Source organism: Myotis daubentonii, chromosome 1 (genome assembly GCF_963259705.1).
Source record: "Myotis daubentonii chromosome 1, mMyoDau2.1, whole genome shotgun sequence".
In the NCBI taxonomy this organism is placed as follows: domain Eukaryota; kingdom Metazoa; phylum Chordata; class Mammalia; order Chiroptera; family Vespertilionidae; genus Myotis; species Myotis daubentonii.
In genome coordinates, this window is record NC_081840.1 from 75340615 (window position 1) to 75362267 (window position 21653).

The 21653-nt window shown below is 43.7% G+C and overlaps 4 protein-coding genes across 5 annotated transcripts in view; all 4 read left to right on the forward strand.

The window, feature by feature from the left end:
* Positions 1–1648: 1648 nt before the first annotated feature.
* LOC132239719 (angiogenin-like) lies at positions 1649–13111 on the forward strand. The gene is made up of 2 exons (XM_059706470.1): positions 1649–1775; positions 12470–13111. Exon 2 carries the CDS (start codon positions 12487–12489, stop codon positions 12919–12921), a length of 435 nt encoding a protein of 144 aa, XP_059562453.1. The 5' UTR covers positions 1649–1775; positions 12470–12486; the 3' UTR covers positions 12922–13111.
* Positions 1679–21653, forward strand: part of LOC132239625 (ribonuclease 4-like) — a 337426-nt gene continuing 317451 nt past the window's right edge. Inside the window, exon 1 of one of the 2 annotated variants that reach the window (XM_059706186.1) lies at positions 1679–1775. Coding sequence is in view for 1 of the 2 variants with exons in the window: in XM_059706177.1 (XP_059562160.1) it covers positions 4405–4429 (25 nt within the window). In the remaining variant the exon portion in view is untranslated. Of the gene's footprint in view, positions 1776–4389; positions 4430–21653 lie in introns of those variants that run through there. The other variant, XM_059706177.1, reaches the window with a different exon arrangement.
* The window catches only part of LOC132239682 (angiogenin-like), a 97882-nt gene continuing 77914 nt past the window's right edge, over positions 1686–21653 (forward strand). The window contains exon 1 of the mRNA XM_059706354.1: positions 1686–1775. The gene's annotated coding sequence lies outside the window, so the exon portion shown is untranslated. The remainder of the gene's footprint in view (positions 1776–21653) is intronic.
* Positions 1708–21653, forward strand: part of LOC132239617 (ribonuclease 4-like) — a 192076-nt gene continuing 172130 nt past the window's right edge. The window contains exon 1 of the mRNA XM_059706138.1: positions 1708–1775. The gene's annotated coding sequence lies outside the window, so the exon portion shown is untranslated. The remainder of the gene's footprint in view (positions 1776–21653) is intronic.

Sequence of the window (21653 nt, forward strand, 5' to 3'; positions counted from 1 at the left end):
AGAGGAACAAATGTAATAATCTGAACAATAAAGATTTAATTAAAAAAAAGAAGACCAGTAGGGAATGTACTGGTGGCAGGGACCACGAAATGGAAAGATTTCTGAATGTGTTGGGGGCAGGGACCGCAACATGAAAAAATTACTGATTGTGTTGGGGGCAGGAACTATGGCATAGAAAAATTACTGTTTGTTTTAAAGAAACAAAGTGGTATGATATGCTCCAGCCAGGTGTGGCCCTGTTTTCCTACTGAACTTTTACCCTGCCAGTTAATGCTTTGTAATTCTTGCAAATAAAAGCTTTGTGGGATCCTTGGTCAGCACTCCAGCTGCAAGGCTCCCAGAGAGGAGGGATGCACTGTAGCCAGCTGGCCAGCTTAATAAAGGTTCCTAAATTTAAATTCTGAGTTGGTGGTCTATCTCGCTGCTTGAACCTATAACAAGGTAAATTTAGATTAACATTTCAGCATTTTGTTATTTCAAAATATCTAATTCAATTTAGCAAACTCCCAAAGTCTTGGGCTGTCATTGACTGGAACCTATAATAGGTAGCTATTAAAATGCAAATTGGTTACATTCTTTCTGCTGGAAATGTGACTAGCCCCAAGGATGGAAAACCAGGAAGCAAGCTTGTCTTTAGAAGTTGCTGTCCTGTGGGAAATTTTTGGCCTATCTGCTTGTTCTGTTGGGAAAAGGGGTGTGGGGGTGGGTGGGTAAGGGCAGTTACTCCCTTCCTCCATTAAAGATTGCCTTGGGAAGCCAACCTTCTTAATTAAAGGGTGTAGCCAGTCTTCACCTGGGCTACTTAATAATTTTTATAATTAATATATTATTAATCTGTGTTTCAGCAATAATTCTTGAGATTCAAATCCAATTACTATTATTTTAAGGCATATTCTTTAGCAAATTTTTGTAACAGAGACAATTTTACTGATTTTTCTTTTGGCAGCCTTAAAGTTAATTTTTGAACATGCTTCATTAGCATTTTAAAAACTATTCTTTATTATGGAAATACCAATCTTGTTGCTAGAACCTAGTCTGCATTTTTTCCTTTGGGTCAAATTCACCATCTTAGGAAATAACCAGTCTGGGGTTTTATTTTGTACCATCACAAAGACAGATTTAAGCCCAGCTCAAGACTTTATTAAAATCCAAAATTGGACTGTGTACATATTTTGTCTTAAGCTCATTTCTCTCCTTATGAGCACAGAAATCCCGGACACATTTCTAAATTTTGTCAAACTTTTCATGGTGAGAAAGAGACTTTAAATTAGCATACTCGGGCCCTAACTGGTTTGACTCAGTGGATAGAGTGTCAGCCTGCAGACTCAAGGGTCCCAGGTTCGATTCTGGTCAAGAGCATGTACCTTGGTTGCGGGCACATCCCCAGTAGCGGGTGTGGAGGAGGCAGCTGATCAATGTTTCTCTCTCATCGATGATTCTAACTCTCTATCCCTCTCCCTTCCTCTTTGTACAAAGATCAATAAAATATATTTTAAAAAATTGCCTCCGGGAACAAATTTTAATCCACTCCAGTGGGTAAATATTTGATCTAGTCATTCGTAAGAAAAAGGTGAATTCCCTTGTTAGCCAAGGGCAGTGTCCTCGGTTTCCTTATCTCTGCCAGGATCAGGGATCTTATGAACTAGTTTCCCCACCCAGTTCATTTGATCGCTATATAATTAGAACCAGAAGGAACCAGTGCACACAGCTGGAACTCTTCTCCAGGAGCAAAGAGGTGGAAACCATCTTCAGTTGGAGGGACTCTTCCCGATTTGGTAAGATTCTTATCCCTGGGTAATCTATCACTGTAGTTTTAAAATATATGCATACTATTTTTAGCCATTTAGCTATTTCATTAAAACAATTTTTCCCCCCTTTAAGCACTATGGGCCCAACTTATGAACTAAGAAAGAAGGAAACAGATTCTAAAGTTTAAAATGAAAGCAGATTTCTTTTGGCATTATGCGTGGGTGTGTGCGTGTGTGTGTGTGGGAAGGGAGATCAGTGAGACTGGGAGCAAGTGGAGATTCAGAAGGAATTCCTAAATTGTGATAAAATCCCCAAAGACCTGGGGAAGCCATTTGCTGAAGGGCATCTGGATGCCCCCAGAAACAGCCATTAAAGATGGCAGAGCAAGAAAAGAAACAAAAAGAATGCTTTTAGCTCTGTTTTCTTCTAATCTTACCTACTAATTTTTTTACTTAAAAAAGTTTTGATTGCTCTTTAAGAGCCAAGTGGAACACATTCAAGATCAAAAGAAGGTACACTGGCAGGATGAAGGGAAGAAAGAAGGAAAAGAGATAAAGGGAGGAATATGATGAAGTCATATTATGCTTTCACTTTGTGGGATACTGCCCTAGAATATATAAAACTGTGAAGCTACATGTATGGAAATTAAACCATAGTTACTTATCATAGACTGTAAGTTAAGTCCCTGGCGTGTAAATTTCGATGAATCTCTTGAATACAAAACATTGCCTGTGGAGAGAGGAAGAGAATATGAATTCTTGTGAAGATTAAAGGATTGGTTTGAGACAGATGATAAAGTTAGTGTGAAGAACAGAGGGGACATATTTTGCTGACAAAAAGCTGACTGACACTTATGTGCTTGAATATGGAAGGTTATGTGTGAGTGAGTTTGATGACCAGATGTGAGGCTCTAAACCCTTGGCCCAGGCTAGGCCCTGGGCAGATTCACTGCTGCACCACAAATGATCTGTCTCATACTTGTTTTCTTCCAAATTCATTTTACCTCTTTTGGGGAAATTTAGGATTGAATATATGAGTGAGCAAGTTGTGAGTGGGGGAGTAGATATTACATACTGGTGGCCATGGTGTGTACTACCTTGGTTTGGGTTTCTGGATGTCTTAGGGATTCAAGATTATAATAAACCTGAGAACAATTTAGCTAAGTTCTTACAGAATTAATGTGCAAATACTGCAAGTTAGAAGCAAAGATTTTTCCTTTACCTCACCAGGCTGGGATGGGAGGCCTTCAACCTCCAACCAGCAAGTTGCTTTGTAGGATATGAAGCCCCTGTGTGGCATCAGTCTAGGGCCTTAATTAGAGGTTGTCTGTGGACTTAGCTAATACACTGAGCCTTAAGAAATGATACATTTCAGCGAGTTTGGATCACAGGTCTTCTTATCATCTATTTCTTTCACAAGGTGCCTTATGCTATCTACCAGCTAAACTTATACAACCTGGTCTCTGTAATTCCACTAGACTTTTGCTAGTAAAACTGGAAAAGATTCTCTTATGCTTAAAGAATCTTGACTTTACAATTAGCAACTCTCTCATTCTCTAGATAAACAAACTTAAGCCTTGAGAGGAAAATTAAGTCAATCACTAAAAAAAAAAAAATAATACAAAGTGTTATGCCCAGATTTCAGGATCCCCAAAAGACCACAAGGGAGCCTGCCGAGTCCGATGCAAAAGCAAAAGAGTCTTTATTCGAGCTAGCTTGAGCTCCCTGTCCACCACACTCGCCAACGCAGTGGCAGGAGGTAGAGAGAGAGCTTTGTGGGGAGAGGGGTTTTATAGGGGGGGTTGGAGTAAGGGGAGGAGAGAAGACTGTGGGCCCTGCCAATTGGCCAGGCGCAAGTCTGGGTCTTGTTACACAGGATGTGGTTGTGTCTATGGCGCGCACTTCCCTTGATTATCATTGGTTAGTTTAAAGAAATCCTAGGTGTGGCTAGCAGAGGCTTGGGCTTCCTGGAGGAAGCTCCTTGCTGAGCACATGGCTAATGGCTGCTGCCCAAAAATGGAGGATCTGGGGCAAGATGGAGGATGTAGCCCTCGCCCATTTATTCCCCCCTTGTCTTGAGACTTACAGGCCCAATCATGGGTCGGATTGCATTTCTACTTCACCTTCTGCTGCTAGAGACCTGTACTAGGTGCACAGAACTATCAACTGAACCACCCCTATACGCTTCTTGACAAATTGGACTAGTCTGTTAATAATGCAAGGGCCAAAAGTCAACAGCATTAGGAGGATTACAAGGGGTCCGGCGAGGTCCGCTGTCTTCTTGAGGGTGATTTGTAGTGGGTGTGTCTGGTTAGAGGTCACCTTCCACTCAGGCTCCCTGCTGTCCTGGGCACAGAAGGAGCTGGGCTTGTGACCTGGCAGAGACAAACTATAACAAATGGTCCAGTGGAAGGGAAAGAAAGCATTTCAGTTTTAACAACTTCTATTGAAATAGGATTTTTCTTCTTAAAATTCCTCTATGGTTATCAAAAAAACAAAACAAATCAAGACTAATTTATCTACTGTATTCAATTTGGCCTTATGTTTGCATAAACATAACAAGAATGGTAACTGACTATCTTTGCTGGAATTTCATGATTGAATCTCAAAGTGCCCCATAGGGCCAGGAAGCCAAGCCATCCAGCTGTCATTAGGCATGCCTGCAGTATCTGCTGAGTTAGGTGAATCCCTCACCTGTAGCAACTCCACCTGAGCCCACGCTCTAGGCTTTAAGGCCCATCTCAGTAGCCCTCCTACTCGTTGCGGCCCACAGTGTGTGGGGGTTCCACAGGGATGCAGAGGCATCCTTATTGCTCCCCTTCTACTCTGACCAACCGCCAGTGATGGTAGGGCATGGGCCTGATGCTCCAGCGCCAGCCATCTTCAGGGCTCTGAAGCAGGATACCAGGCTTTCTTCATGGCATTCTTACTGGCTTTAAGTCTTTAGAGCTCATACAGGGCTCTTTAAAACATGATACTCCAGTCAAAGTTTTCCACTAATAAAACCACTATTAGGAACCAGTCTTATTGAATATATGCAAAGATATGTATTGCCATGATTTATTAAGCATTGCCAAATTCTAGAGGAATTATATAAGGAGAAAAATATAATGATCTGCTCTAAGATTTTCTGATTTTCCTTGCTAATTCCTTTAACAAAACAGTAACTGTTGGATTTCTTTTATCAGTCCCCCCTAAGTACTTTGGCATAACTATTTACCCTCTGTTTAGGGAGGTAGAATGTCCTATCACATACACAACCTTTATAAATTTCATAGTTTCAAATCAGCCTTTAAACCTTCCCTCCATGTCCTTCAAAAATGAACAACCATGCCTCAGACCTTCTATTCCAAACAGGCCTTTCCCAGCTCTCTACAGCCAAGGTTTGTACCACCCCTGACATGGGCATGGTCACGCAGGCCCGCAGGACAGTACACAGGCTGCCAACTGTCAACTGTCTCTCAATAGAGACCAAAACCTGATGGGTATTCTTCTTTGCCCAGTTGGGCACCTGCCCTCTTGGCAGCTAGACACCCTTTACTTTTGGGGTTCATCCCACATAGTCCCCTTCCAGGACAGCTAACACATAGCTATAACAATGTCCCTCAGTGTGGGAGACCGGACACTTGCCAGTTATTCCTAAAGACTACCAAGGACTGTAAACCATCACCGGTCCACAGCAACTGCTGGCAGCTACAGCTACATTTAAACCTGTAAGAGAATTGAAGGTTAATACTACATATTAATACAATGAAACATAATATTGGCACCATGGCCGCTTTAGGCAGCTAAATCTAAATCTTCTGCTACTAAACATGAGATATGGTAGGGCTATACAAACATTTTGGGGAGGTGACTAAAGTCTACTCTTGACCTTTCTATATAAGGCAAAATTGTCCTTGTCTCTTTGACGCCATGTCCATGAAGATGCAGGCATCATTTAAGTCTTTTATACAGTTTTCTGCAGGTTACTGTCAGGGCTGTGCACTGTGGCCAGTTCTTCTTTCTAGCTATAAACACAGTATGTCCAATTTCCTTAAAATGTATTCTGGCACAGGAGAAAGTTGTTTTGCTGTATACAGGTAGCTTAACCCCTATACAACTGGGCTTGGACCTCTGCCCAGCAAACTGCAGTCTACAAGTTCAATATGCAGCCTCTGGTTCTCCCAACCCAACTAGGCCTTGGCCAGTCTCCAAGCCAGGCTCCCCCTCCTGTGAGCCAGCTGCTTCGCCTAGGGTTTCCCGGTGGCTTGGCCAGAGCGTCCCCCAGCAAATCCTGGAAGCCACTGCCCTCTTGCAGTGGCATGGACTCAAGCAGGTGGTTCAGGAGCTGGGCGGTGTTGTGACTTCAGCTTTGTTCCTCCTCCGCTTTTCTAGCTGTCTGCAGCTGCAGCTGGTAACGTAACTGCTAACACCCCCTGCCCCCTTGTCTCAGCCCAGGTCGGTTGCTTGTCTCCCTTTAAACAATGGGCTTGCAGACAGATAGCCTGGAGGCCACCTGAAATCAGTTACAGATGCTTTCAGAATCAGGATGAGGGAGGAAGGGAAAGACCAGGTTATGTCCTCTATGAGGATTCTAATAAATAATTGGAAACAGCAAGTCAAACAAAACATGTCACAGGCAGGGTTAGGGCCAGTAAATCTCTCCTCCCTGTGGAGCTGTAAGCCCTCTGTGTCCACCAAAGAGATAAGAAAACCATAAATAACAAGTTCTTTGAAATTTACTACTTTGTTAATTTGCTAAGCCAACAGTTAACTTGAAAAGACTTCTCTCTTGCTTTATAATAAGCAATCTTGAAACCTAGCCAACCTTTATTTTAGCCTTTAAATTGATCCTAGAACTTCAAAATTTCAATTTAATACAGCGAATTTAGCAACTGATAGACAGAAATTTATATTAACTAAGTGGGCTGATTCCCCTTTAATAGTGAGCAAAAGACTCTGAGAAAAAAAATAATTCTCGCAGCTGTTAAGAGATTTTGAGAATATTTTGGGGTCCAGCCCAAACGTTCAGCCAAGTGTATCAACAGAAAGTAGAATAAATCAAAGTAGCTTTCACTTCACACAGACCAGTAATGAGCAGCTAAGGCAAACACCCGTATTTACACTTTCTTAGTAGACTAGCCCAGGCTGGAGCTGCACCCAGTCCCCCTTCTCTGTAGTAAATTGGCTGGTCCCACACAAACAAAATTTGTCCCGACCCCATGATGATCCATGATGAGAGACAGACAAGGGAGGGGGTGACCTGTTTTCACAGATCCTCACTCAGATGCCTGCCTGACCGAAGTTGTGGAGCCACAAAAAAGAGAGGAGAGGGCAGGCTCCCTCCCTCCACACTCACACACTTTCAGCAGACATTCATTCAGAGTTTAAACAATCCATCTAATTCCTAACAATTTTCCAATTCCTGAGGGAGCTCTATAGCCTCCCCTAAACTCTTTGAAATGATCAATCATAAACAAAAAGCCCCCAAAACCAGCCTTCCGACTACGCAGAAACAAAACCAAACAGCGGGAGCGACCCGCCTCATCTCAAATCATTGTGAGGGGATTCCGGGGTCCCTCCTGAAGTGAGCGGATTCCACATCCTTCCTGAAGTGAGGGGATTCTGCATCTCTCCAGAGGAGGAGGGGAACGTCTTCTGACTCCTCTGGCCCGTGGTCCTCCAGTGCATCCACCTAGGCCAGACATGGGCAAACTACGGCCCACGGGCCGGATCCGGCCCGTTTGGCTGTTCTATCCTCCGGCTAGTGGAGCCGAAAGAGTGGGAGGTTCTCTTGCTCTCCCCTCCACTCCTTCACCAGCAGCAGTGTTAACATGGCAACGTCGGAAACAGGGCCGCAGCTCCTTCTTCTGTCCAGTTTAAGAACCCATTGTGGCCCTCGAGTCAAAAAGTTTGCCCACCCCTGACCTAGACCACTTCAGGCACTACCAGAATTACAGAGATGAGCTCACACAGGACAGAACACACAGACACCTACCATGGCCAGTCAGACTCTCTGGATTGGGGGTCCCTCGAGGGTCTTGGGGACCACGGACGAGCCCCCAAATGTTATGCCCAGATTTTAGGATCCCCAAAAGACCACGAGGAAGCCTGCCGAGTCTGATGCAAAAGCAAAAGAGTCTTTATTCAAGCTAGCTCGAGCTCCACGTCCACCACACTCGCCGATGCAGCAGCAGGAGGCAGAGAGAGAGCTTTGTGGGGAGAGGGGTTTTATAGGGGTGTTGGAGTAAGGGGAGGAGACAGGACTGTGGGCCCTGCCAATTGGCCAGGCGCAAGTCTGGGTCTTGTTACACAGGATGTGGTTGTGTCTATGGCGTGAACTTCCCTTGATTATCATTGGTTAGTTTAAAGAAATCTTAGGTGTGGCTAGCAGAGGCTTGGGCTTCCTGGAGGAAGCTCCTTGCTGAGCACATGGCTAATGGCTGCTGCCCAAAAATGGAGGATCTGGGGTGAGATGGAGGGCGTAGCCCTTGCCCTTTCACAAAGAACAATATTGAGGGTCTACTGTGAGGGAGACATTGTGATTTGAGGTGAATAATATGGGCTCTGCCCTCCTGTATCATATACACAAGCTGGAAACACTGACAAGTAGACAGGTAATTGTTTGCCTAGAATACATGGATTAAGGCTTGGAAATTATACCCAAGAAAATTGGAAAATGTGTATCTTTATTTTGTACTATCTTTGTGGGCAGAGCCTGAACTTTTTAAGTTTTGCTTTTACACTTGTATCTAATGGGGTATCCTTGGTCTTAATATTTAATATTTAAGCATAGAAACTCCAGACAAGCCTGGCAGCTCAGACCCCCTTCTTTGAGCCACAATATCCCCACAACCTGTAGAACACTGGCACATCTTACAAGGAACCCTGGTCTCCACTAGAGCATGGAAAACATTGGCAACATTTCTATCCACCACTGCCCCCTAATGACTTTTTTGGCTACTACAGCTCTGGTTCTACTTCGTGATTTTGAACTCTGGGTTTCTGGCCCCAGGCAGAGAGGTGTTGACTTGGTGACTCTAAGGTCCTGTTCCATCTTGGGAGCCTGAGATTCTAAAATTGCCTTTGACATTAGAAGACAATATTTGTCTGTCGAAGAACAAGAGACTTAAATGAATCCAAATCAATAAAACTTTGATGAGGTCTTCCACCAAATTAGAAAAAGAAAATACAGCCCTAACCTGTTTAGCTCATTGGGTAGAGAATCGGCCTGCAGACTGAAAGCTCCCAGGTTCAATTCTGGTCAAGGGCATGTACCTTGGTTGCAGGCACATCCCCAGTAAGAAGTGTGTAGGAGGCAGCTGATCAATGTTTCTAACTCTCTTTCCCTCTCTCTTCCTCTCTGTAAAAAATCAATAAAATATATTTAAAAAGAAAAGACACCCAGAACACTAAAAAGCACAATGTAAATGTAAAGAGCTTGGCAAATGGGGAGCATGGCAGGGCAGCAGCTGTGCTGAAGCAGTGGCCACATATGAATACTTGTTATTCTTTTAGGGCTGGCTCTTTCCTCTTCAGTCATGTACCACATTTTTGCTCAAGTCCCAAGAACATGCTTCCACTTGATTCTATAATAAATTATAAGTGATGTTCTTAATGGCAATCTTTTCAGCTGCTATTTATTTCAGTATTGTGGAACAACCAAAATTTTTCTTAGTGTATAATTTGATATTCTTCCATGGTGTGCCAAATTTGTGTAACGTTATTATGAAACTGACAAAATGTATTACTGCTAAATGATGATGAGAAAGAGTATTCACTTTGCTCCCTCTCTCACATGCCTTCCCATGAAACCATCAGAACCCTGGACTCACAGGTCTTTCTAGATTTACAGTCATACCCCAAGGGCTGTTTAGTAATACCACAGGCTTAGTGCTAGAACCTGTGGCATTTTTAAATATGTAAAAATATTTGATATAAAAATGTTTATTGATGTACATATAAGAAACGTTAAAAATAAAGATTACTATTTAATTTAATGTACATGAAAATGTACCATTTGTTTTCTTTTAATTAAGGATTTATATGAATCACATCACACTTGAGAATAACTTGAAGGTCAAATTTTTCTTCCATTGTAAAAATTTCTTATTATGTGTGATGGCTGCTAAGAAATCATCGCCAATCATAAGGTAAATGAGTTGCTCATTCACAAACAATATGAAAAACGAAATTATAAAAATCAGATTCAAATTTATAGTGAGAAATCACTTTTATTATTGGATGTGGGAAAACTGACATATATTTGATATAACGTGGGGGAAGATATGACGGTTTTGTTGGTTTTCTTGCCACTGGGTTAATATTTATTTATTTATTTATTTATTCATTTTTTAATTTTTTAATTTTTTTATTTTGTTATTTTTGCTTAAAGTATTACAAAGAGTATTACATATGCCTCTTTTTTTCCCCCACCCTTGACAATCCCCTGGCCTCCCCTACCCCACAGTGTCTTATGTCCATTGGTTATGCTTATATGCATGCATACAAGTCGTTCCGTTGATCTCTTTTACCCCCCTTCTTCCCCCGCAACCCTCCCCGGCCTTCCTGCTGTAGTTTGACAGTCTGTTCGAGGCAGCTCTGCCTCTGTATCTATGTTTGTTCATAAGTTTATAATGGTCTTTATTATCCATAAATGAGTGAGATCATGTGGTATTTTTCTATCATTGACTGGCTTATTTCACTTAGCATAATGCTCTCCAGTTCCATCCAAGCCGTTGCAAATGGTAAGAGTTCATTCTTTTTTACAGCAGCATAGTATTCCATCGTGTAGATGTACCACAGTTTTCTAATCCATTCATCTACTGATGGGCACTTATGCTGTTTCCAGATCTTAACTATGGTGAATTGTGCTGCTATAAACATAGGGGTGCATATATTCTTTCTGATTGGTGTTTCTGGTTTCTTGGGATATATTACTAGAAGTGAGATAGCAGGGTCAAATGGGAGTTCCATTTTCAGTTTTTTGAGGAAACTCCATACTGTCTTCCATAGTGGCTGCACCATCTGCATTAATATGACGGTTTTTATAGGCTCTACATGTTCTTTAAATTTTTCTCCAAAGAACTAAAAATATTGTCAGACATTACCAAATATTTTTCTGGAAACACCAAATATTTTTCAATTCTCAACAACAGATTTCTTAACACATAAAGTTTTTAAAGTTAATATGAAATTGTTTTCTATTTTGTTATTATGTATACTTATTTAATTCTATTTTAATAGCTATAATTGAGATGAAATCATACGCCAGGAAGAAGCATTCTATTTATTTGATTGGTACGTTTGAGTGTGTGTGACACACTGCCCCTGGGAAGGGAGAGTTCCACAGTTTAGACAGAATACTCTTGAGAGATGATGGCAGTAATCCTCTTCTCTTTCTTATTCTGCTTTTGTGGAAGATGTTACAAAATCATTACAGCAAACTGTAAAAATGGCTTGATGAAAGTTTTCTTTGTTGTTGTTTTATCACATAGTAACATCGTTTGCCTATTGTGTAACAGTGTACATACATTTATTGGGAAAACTAGAAAATACGAGTGTTCTCTGAGAATAGTCCACCTTGTTCCTAAGAATAAGTTGAATTCCTCTTCCTCCAGTCTTCTGTAAAATTTGACGCAGACCCACTTCCAATTATTGCATCAATTCTTCCATGCTCCTCTCTGTTTTTTTCTAAGTAGTATATAATAATTCTACCTTTAGCCACAAACCAACTAATTCTTAGGGAATTGGGTTTGTACCCCTTCACCTCAGGGCAAAACTGCTCTCAACTGCTCTCCTTACAGCCAGCTGATTTATTAACTTGAATACTTAGAATCTTGTCTTTAACAAAACATCTGATTGACCCTCCCCTGGGCTTAGAAGACCCTCTTTGCTCAGGCCAGTGTGGCTCAGTTGGTTGAGCATCATCCCATGCTCCAAAAAGTTACCAGTTTTATACCTTGTCAAGGCATGCACCCAGGTTCTGGGTTTATTTTTGGTCTTGGTGCATACAGGAGGCAACCAGTAGATGTTTCAGTCTCATGACAATCAATTTCTCTCTCTCTCTCTCTCTCTCTCTCTCTCTCTCTCTCTCTTTCCCCTCCCTTCCTTTCTCTCTAAAATCAATAAAACATATTTTTTTAAATGTCCATTTTCTTCATAGGCTTCCTATCTTACTGTTGCATCTCAGTGAACTAGAGCTCCTATTCCTTCCCCATGGATGCTACATCTCCTTATAGGGAGGACTTGGTATGTCTTAATGCTCTCTGTGTGCCAGGACCTAGCACAGTGCCTTGTACCCAGAGGAGCTTATGTAACGTTTTTAATTCGATTAATTAATAAATGGATTAAAGAGTGTGAATGGATATTGCATTTTATGACTGACAGGTAAGTACTCAGAGTTTTAAGGAATATGAAAGAATGTTTGGGACAGAAAGTTATGTTCAGGAAACACTGATTTTCCAAATGAATGGACTGACAAAAATGTGAAATTAATGAGGAAGAGAAGAGAAAAGAAAAGATATACTTTATTTATTTATTTATTTATTTATTTATTTATTTATTTAGTTAGTTATTTAGTTAGTTAGTTAGTTAGTTATTTTTGAAAAGATATACTTTAGGTGATTGAGGATACTGGACTCATGATGCCCTGTCACTAGCCCAGCAGATCCCTGTCCTTTTAATCTCATTTGCCCTTTTAACCTAATTTGTCCTACCATACCTTTTACCCTGGGCAGGAGCCTTGTTAGAAGAGATGATGATGGGCCTGGGTCCACTGTTGTTGGTCTTCATGCTGGGGCCCTGTCTGACCCCATCGACCCTCGCTCAGGATAATCGCAGGTACAAACACTTCCTGAACCAGCACTATGATGCCAAACCAAGTGGCCGGAATGACGCATACTGTGATACCATGATGAGGAGACGAGGCTTGACTTCACCCTGCAAAGCAACCAATACCTTTATTCATGGCAACAAGAATAACATCAAGGCTGTCTGTGGAAATAAGAATGGAGTGCCTCATGGGGCAAATTTAAGAAAAAGCAAGTCTCCTTTCCAGGTCACTACTTGCAAGCACAGAGGAGGGTCCAACCGGCCTCCCTGCCGGTATAGAGCCACAGCAGGGTCCAGAAACATTGTTATTGCCTGTGAACATGGCTTGCCTGTCCACTTTGATGAGTCTGTTTTCTAACCATAGCCAGCAGGCCACTAGCCCAGAGTTGGCTCTGCTCTCTATCCCTGGCATTTCCCCTCCACACTCTAGAACAGGGGTGGCCACATTCATTCCCAGGGGCTAATAAAATGAGCTGCCTGGATCTTTTGTTTTCTGCTTTACAATATGTTAATAAATAAAAATGTCTCTGAAATCAGTAAGAATCAAAGTCTTCTCATCAATTCTTGGCCTATTTATTTTTACCCATTTTCTCTACTCAGCTGCCCCCAGAAAGGACTGCATGGAATACAAATGTCTTTTTCCCTATCAGTTACTTCCTTCTCAGTCAACAGGGAGGTAGACTTTCCCTTTTTGTGAGTGTAAGGATGTTAAATTCATCTTACAGCAGAGCTGGGAAATTCCAGGGCACATGGTTGCAAAGCAGAATTTTCAGGAGGAGCAAATTATTTTTGCTGTCAAATAAGTCAATATTACTTTTACAAATATTAAACTTTGAGAAGTAATGTTTAGAACTAAATACCAACAGATTAATTAAACTTTATCTACCTCTCTCTTAAGTTTTCACAGTTTTAAAGATATATTTCAAATAAAACACAAGGCATATTCATTAATGGATTCAAATATATCCTCTAAATTCTCTATATGAGGCAAACTCAGATGAATATTTCAGTATCCCATTATTCCAACATACCTAGATCTTTAAATTTTTTTACTATTTAACCCAGCAAACTCCAAAGTTTTAAGGTACCAAAATACTTTGGAAAACTATATTTAGGTATGTATATATATCATTGAAAAAGCTTTATCATAAACCCTTTATTTTAGTTACATCTACTTATTATGTATTAACAACAGTGAGATTTTAATTCCAATTATTTTTACCCAAGGCATTTTCTTGGCAGGTTTTGTAACAGGGATAACTCACTGGCCTTCAGTGGCTTTACTATGAAAGTACTATTTTATTTTATTTTATTTTACTTTACTTTACTTTACTTTACTTTAATTTTATTTTATTTTATTTTATTTCATTTTATTTTACTTATTTTATTTTATTTCATTTTATTTATTTAATTTTATTTTCCTTTATAGAAACGGAAGTTCCCCCTCCCCTGCCCGCCTTCACTGCCATTTCTGCAACTTACTGGAGGGTTGTTCTACAGAGCTGTTTCTCCCAGTGTTATGGACAAAAATAGAACATTGGGGACTAGTAATTGTTATGGGAAATATTAATCTATTAGACATGATTGCCTAACCAGGACATACCACCTGGCTGGTTGTCATATGTCCCCTCCCTCCTTGGAATGCAGCACATTCTTATTTAAGAACTTCCCATTATCATGGAAACATAAACCTTGTTGCCCAAACAATGGAGTCCCAACCCAGACTGCATTGCTCACTTCCCCATGCCCATAATTCCTACTTCCCCATGTAATCTTTGTCCCTATATTCATAAACCAGTGAACAGAAAACTAAAGTCCCCAAAAGATAGAAAGCCAAAATTACATTAGACACACAGACAGAAATCTCACTAGCTAAGAGTTCCTGGTGACTGACACCCTGAGAGGAAGAGCAGGAAGAGTACATTTTGACAATCTCTGTCCCATGTTCATTCTCCACACACATAACTGGGCTTCCCAAAGCAGGACATGCCCCATCTTTAAACAAATTAAACTAAACAATAAAGAAACACAAAACACCAACAGAACCGCTCTTATCCAGGTGCGCACAATGCACTAAAATTTATACCACAGAGTGCCCTGCATTAAAAAAACCACCAAAGCAAAGCAATATCTCCTGTCCCTGGTTCAGGGACTGTCCCTCCACTGAACCTCAGCATTCTCCAAAATAGACTATTAGGGGAAGAATTCTATCTAGGCCTAGAATTTTTGTTTCCCATCCTCGGAAAGTCCCTTGTGACTCTGTTCCTGCTCAGTCCCCCATATTGAAGATGTCTCGCACTGTGCTCAATACCCCATATTAGATGTCTCACACACCCCAAGATCCCTCTCTGGCCATTTCCCTTGTGGGAGTGTGCTAAGGGGAGGGCCCGTGACATGGAAAGATTACTGAATGTGTTGGGGGCAGTGACCATAGCATAGAAAATTTACTAATTGTCTTAAGAAAAAAGGTGTTATGATATGCTCCAGCCAGGTGTGACCCTGTTTTCCTACTGAGCTTTTAACCCTGCCAATTAATGCTTTGTAGTTATTGCAAATAAAAGCTTTGTGGGACCCTTGGTCTGCACTACAAGCTGCGAGGCTCCCAGAGGGGGAGGGACGCGCTGTAGTCAGCTGGCCAGCTTAATAAAGGCTCCTAAATTTAAATTCTGAGTCGGTGGTCTATCTCGCTGATTGAACCCATAACATTTGGAGGCCCCAGCGAGATCCCTGGCAGGGACCCCCTATTTAAGGCAGGAGGCTCTCCCCCATTTATCGCAGGGCACGCAGTGAGATACCCCACACCTGTGGGGAACGACTACCAAGGAGGCCTCCAGTCTTCGTCCCGGGTCCCAGGGAGGCAGAGGAGGCTCCACCCAAAACTTTCAATTTGGAAACCGAGCCACCTGGACTCTCGAGAGAGATAAGGAAGACCAGTTGTTAAACTGGAATTGGGACATCCCACGGAAGGACCTATATGGAGAGCTGGATGCAGCGGTACTCCTGGTCCTGACCTGTGGCCATGATGGTGGCTTGGGTCCCTGGTTTGTGCGGCATTAGGCTGCACTGAGTTTGTCTGTCTGGTGTTTGTTTGTGTTAGTGTTTGTTGTCTTAGTGTTTGTCAAAATGGGCCAAGGGTCGTCGTCTGCTTCTGTGTGCACCCCGCTGCAATGTTTTTTGAAAATTTTTAAGACTTCAAGGAGGGAGCTACAGATTCTGGGCAACCTTAGGTTGCATTTGTCTGGTTTGTTTTGTCTTTGTTCTTTATTGTCTTTGTCTTTGTCAAAATGGGTTAGGGTCAGTCATCTTCGTCGATCCCCTATCAGTCAGGCCCACTCCGGGTGAGTGGAAGGGGAGCTTGATCACCTCCCGGGAAGCCATAGAGCTCCCTCAGAAATTGGGAATTAGTTAGGAATTGGGTGGATTGTTTAAACTCTGAGTGAATGTCTGGTGAAAGTGTGTGAGTGTGGAGGGAGGGGCCCTGCCCTCTCCTCTCTTTTATGTGGCTCCATGACTTCAGTTACGGAGTCCGAGTGGGCCCCAACCTGCGGTTCCTCAATTCGTCATATGGCATAATGGTGACTCACCCCCACGTGGAGGTGACCAGGCCCAGGGTTTATACGGGTGCACCTTAACTAAGACAAATCTAAGCTCCCAAGGACATGGCCAGGTGGGCATCTGAGTGAGGATCTGTGAAAACAGGTCACTCCCTCCCTTGTCTGTCTCTCGTCACCGATCATGATGGGGTTGGGACAAAGTAAACCCACTGTGCTCAACTGCATGTTGGAAACAGCTGTTTGTTTGTGTGAGACTAGCCAATTTACTGCAGAGAAGGGGGACTGGATGCAGCTACAGCCTGGGCTAGTCTACTAAGAAAGTGTAAGTACGGGTGTTTGTCTGCCTGAGCTGCTCATTAACTAGTCTGTGAAATGAAAGCTACTTTGATTTATTCTGCTTTTCTGTTGACAGCTTGGCTGAATGTTTGGGTTGAACCTGTAATGGTCTGCAAAAGTATCTCGGCAGCTGCGAGAATTATTTTTCTCAGAGTCTTTTGCTCACTATTAAAGGGGAATCAGCCAACTTAGTTAATGAAGATTTGTCTCTATCAGTTGCTCTTACCTGGGTTGTAATTTACTGTATTAAACTGAAGTTATAGGGTAGATTTAAAGGTTATAATGTTAATGCTTTTGATTTACAGCAATTCTGTGAACGGGAGTGGCCCACTTTCCAGGTGGGGTGGCCGGATGCAGGGTCTTTTGATCTGACCACTGCCTACTGGGTCCATTATGTCATATACAGCTGCCCAGGGCATCCTGATCAAATTCCTTATATTCAGGTTTGGGTTTACATTCTGTCCAAGAAACCCCGGTGGATAAGGGCATACCTCCCGAGGGGAAAATTGGGACAGAGACCGACAATTCTTTTGGCCTGGCCCCAGAAGGGAAAGGCTCCCCTGGTCCTTCAGGGAGAGTAGGAAGAACCCATTGCCCTGCCGCCACCCCCCCCCCATATTCCCCCAGAGCCAGATCTGGGTGAGCCCCGGCCTCAGGCCCAGGCCACGCCACCAGCTCTTGACCCAGAGCCCCTATCTCCCCTGATGCCAATTGTCTTCCCTCTGGACCCACCGACGGGAGGGGCTTTGTCGTCCTCCAACCCCTTCAGTCCATCCCATACTAGACAGGGAATGAAATATGGAGCTTCTGGGCGTGTTGGGCCGGTGGCCTCAGCGCCTCTCCTGTCCTTGAGGCAGGCTGGGCCACTGGACCTGGGTCCAGATGGCCAGCCTTTCATGATTTATGTCCCTTTCTCATCTAGTGATTTGTATAATTGGAAGGATCAAATCCCTCTTTTTCTCAGAACCCTCAGGGTCTGATCTCTCTGCTGGAGTCAGTCTTTTTTTTTAACCCATGTGGGATGACTGCCAGGAGTTACTGCAGACCCTCTTCACCTCAGAGGAGAGAGAGAGGGTGAAGGCGGAGGGAGGGAGGACTGCTTTTCTCCGAAATGCCCACTGTTTAAAGGGAGACGAACAACTGGACTGGGATACAGGGGCTTGGTAGGAGAGATCAAAAGTAAGAGGAAAAATATGTGGGGGAAAGCAATGGGCCCTGGGCTGAAAGATAGGGGCGGAGTGTCGGCAGTTATTTTACTGGCTACAGACCACTATGCAGGCATAGGGGTTTTGTCTGTAGCCTACCAGCAGATGCCTTATCAACTGACTTCAAGGTCACAAGTTTTCTGTAAGCACAGTGAATCTTTCTCTGCCCTACTTTATTACCTTAAAAACAACTAAACTCCCAGGAGCAAAGCAGAGGAGAAATGGAGCTGAAGTCTGCAGCTGCCCTGGTGATTTAGAACTGTTTGCTAGGCAGACTCAGCCCCCGAGAATCAGGACAAAGAATGGGGGCTGGATGCCTGAGCTGCCTGCAGTGGCCCTGAAAAAAGAAGCAGTAGCAGCAGAGAGAAAGTGGAGAACAGCAGAAATTTACCTGACACTAGAGCTGCCCCACTGCTGCCCAGTGAGTAATGAGTGTTTTACAACAAGCAATACAAGACTTGGGCCTTTGGCTTGCAGGCTACAGCAGTTAAGCCAGAAGCCAGTGACTGGTACTAGCCTTCCTACAGCCCCAGGAATAGAGCAGCAAGCTTGGTATCTATGAAAGATGCAGATAGAGCTAGTAAAACGTCCCTGTTTGCAAATATGCCGAAAGGGTTTAGTACCTATTGCTGCTGGAAGAGAAGGGGCTGATATCCCCTTCCAGTGCACTCCCTTGGAAGAGGCCTGGTCGCTGCTCTGCCATAAAGGGGACTGGTGGGAAGACAAGGAAAACAGGGCTCTGTAACTAATAAACAGGGTTAACAAAAGGGCAAAGAAAAGGGCGCTCTCCCTGGACCCGGGAGCCATCAGGACTTTGAAATTCTCCAAGAGAGGAGGAGTCTGACTCAGAGACTGGCTGAAACCTCATTAGGGTTAGGAGGACCGGAGGCTGCATACTGAACTTATAGACTGCAGTTTGCTAGGCAGAGGTCCAAGCCCAGTTGTATAGGGGTTAGGCTACCTGTGTACAGCAAAACAACTTTCTCCTGTGCCAGAATACATTTTAAGGAAATTGGACAGACTGTGTTTGTGGGTAGAAAGAAGAACTGGCCACAATGCACAGCTCTGACAGTAGCCTGCAGAAAACTGTATAATAGACTTAGATGACGCCTGCATCTTCATGGACATAGCTCCAGAGAGACAAGAACAATTTTGCCTTATATAGGAAGGTCAAGAATAGATTTTAGTCACCTCCCTAAAATGTATAGCCCTACCATATGTCATGTTTAGTAGCAGAAGATTTAGCTGCCTGAAGCGGCCATAGTGTCAATATTATATTTCATTGTATTAATATGTTGTATTAACCTTTGATTCTCTTACAGGTTTGAATGTAGCTGTAGCTGCCAGCAGTTGCTGTAGACTGGTGATGTTCTACAGTCCTTGGTAGTCTTTGGGACTAACTGGCAAGTGTCCAGTATCCCACACTGAGGGCCATTTTTATGGCTATGTGTTAGCTGTCCTAGAAGGGGACTATGTGGGGTGAAACTCAAAAGTAGAGGGTGCCTAGCTGCTGAGAGGGCAGGTGCCCAACTGGACAGAGAAGAATACCCATTAGGTTTTGGTCTCTATTGAAAGACAGTTGACAGTTAGCAACCTGTATACTGTCTTGCAGGCCTGTGTGACCATGCCCATGTCAGGGGTGGCACAAAACCTCAACTGTAGGAAACTGGGGAAGGCCTGTCTAGAACAGAGGGGGTTAGTAAAGTGGTGAATACTAGCCCTCTGTTATAGGAATTACAGACCTTGTGAGGTCCTGAGACATGTGAGACCCTGTAAGGAAATAAAGCTCCTTTAGTCCGTTCTGAGAGAACAAGTCAAGTAAGGGGAGCCCTACTACAGGGACAGCTGTAACTATCTATTTAAGTATAGACACACTGTAAATTTCTTCTTACCATTTAAAGACAGATTAAAGGCTGTGTTTCCCTCCAGGAGACCCGACTGGAACCACAATAGTGAGAGGGGAAAGGAGGCTCTTGATCGGTATTGCCAGACTCTATTGGGGGGCATCCAAGCTTCTGCTCAGAGACCCACAAACCTCTCTAAAGTGACAGAGACAGTCCAGGGGCCTAACCCTGATGCCCCGGAAAATCGGAAGGCTGCCAATGTTGCATTTGTTCCAGAGTAGGCCCCAAATATTAGCAAAAATTTGCAGAAGTTAGAGGGGGCTTTGAGGGGAAATTAATCTCTGAGTTGGTTGAGGTGGCCCAGAAGGTTTTTAACAATCAGGGGGGAGCCGAAACCGGTTTGGCTCGGTGGATAGAGCGTCTGCCTGCGGACTGAAAGGTCCCAGGTTCGATTCCGGTCAAGGGCATGTACCTGGGTTGCGCGCACTTCCCCAGTGGGGGATGTGCAGGAGGCAGCTGATCGATGTTTCTCTCTCATCGATGTTTCTGACTCTCTATCTCTCTCCCTTCCTCTCTGTAAAAAATCAATAAAATATATAAAAAAAAAAAAAAAAAAAAAAAAAAAAAAAAAACAATCAGGGGGGACCTGATGGCAGATTTAAACATCCAGATGGTGAAAGTCCTCCTGGGCATAAGAGAGGAAAAAGGCCCAAGAGACCAGAGAGACAACAAGGGCAAAGAAAGCCTCGCAGGAGAAAAGGAGTCCAACCCTGGCTTGAGAAAAATCAATGTGCATTTTGCAGAAAGGAAGGACATTGGAAAAGGGAGTGCCCTGAACGTGTGGGGGAACCGACTCCTGTGTTGGTGGAGGAGGTGAATTAGGATTGTCAGGGCTCAGCTGGCCCCCAAGAGCTCAGGATAACCCTGACAGTGCTGGGCGGGGGGGCGGGGGGGGGGGGGAGCAAAAGGTAGACTTCCTTGTGGAACTCAGCACTCATTCAAGCCCTTTAATGGAAAAAGGAAAAAATGAGTGAACATTTCAGCTTCCTGAAAACAGCTGCCTTGAATCCTGCCACACTCCTCCCTGACAAGGAGGCAGAGGCCCCTTTGCATGAATGTGAGGAGACACTGACTACCCTCACTTCCCTCCGCGAGGATCTTATGGACCAGCCCCTACAGAATCCCTCTACATCGACGGAGCAGCTTCGTAGAGGAAGGTACCCAGTATGCGGGGGCGGCAGTAGTGACATGAGGAGGAGCTAGGGGAGATCTACAATCTGCCAGGATTAGAAAGAAGCCCGGATGAATGCCCCGCCACTCACTCTGCCAGACCCACCTAGGGACTGCAGGGATATATCTCCTCACACTGCCCTGACAGGAGGACATGGGAGCCACCTTAAAGAGGACTCCTGACCTTAGGAGGAAAGGACATTAAAAATGCTCCTGAGATACTTAACCTCCTGGCAGCCATATAGGAGCCAAGGAAGTGGCTAAAAGACCAGTAGTGCCCCTAGACGTTCTCGTAGCCCTGCCAGCACGAAGGCTCCCAGAGAAGCCTACTCATCTGCCAGAGGAGCAGAGGCTAGCTGAGAAACTAAGGGCCCAGGAAAAAGAGGCTGGATGGCTAATTCTGCCAGATGGGAGGCCTATAGTGCCAGAAGCCCTGGGGCGGACCATCGCTTCCCAGATCCACCAGAGTACCCACCTGGGGAGCATGAAGCTATCAGAACTACCGGAAAGAGAATTTTACATCCCAGGGCTCCAGAAAATATCCCAAGACTTGGTTAGAAGGTGCCAAGTGTGTGCCCGGGTGAACCAAGGGCCCCCTGTTATGGCTGCGCCGGGGCAGCGATTCCGAGGTCAGAACCCCCGAGAACACTGGGAAGTGGACTTCGCCTAGATACCAGGAGGACAAGGAGGGTATAAATACTTGCTGGTTTTCATTAATACCTTCTCTGACTGGCCTGAGGCATACCCAACCAAGGCAGAGACAGCACAGGTAGTAGTTAGGAAACTCCTCACTGAAATTGTCCCCTGGTTTGGCCTACCACTATACATGGGGTCCGACAATGGCCCGGCGTTTATTGCCAAAGTTACACAATCCATAGTTAAGGCCCTGAGCATTACCTGGAAATTGCATTGTATTTATAG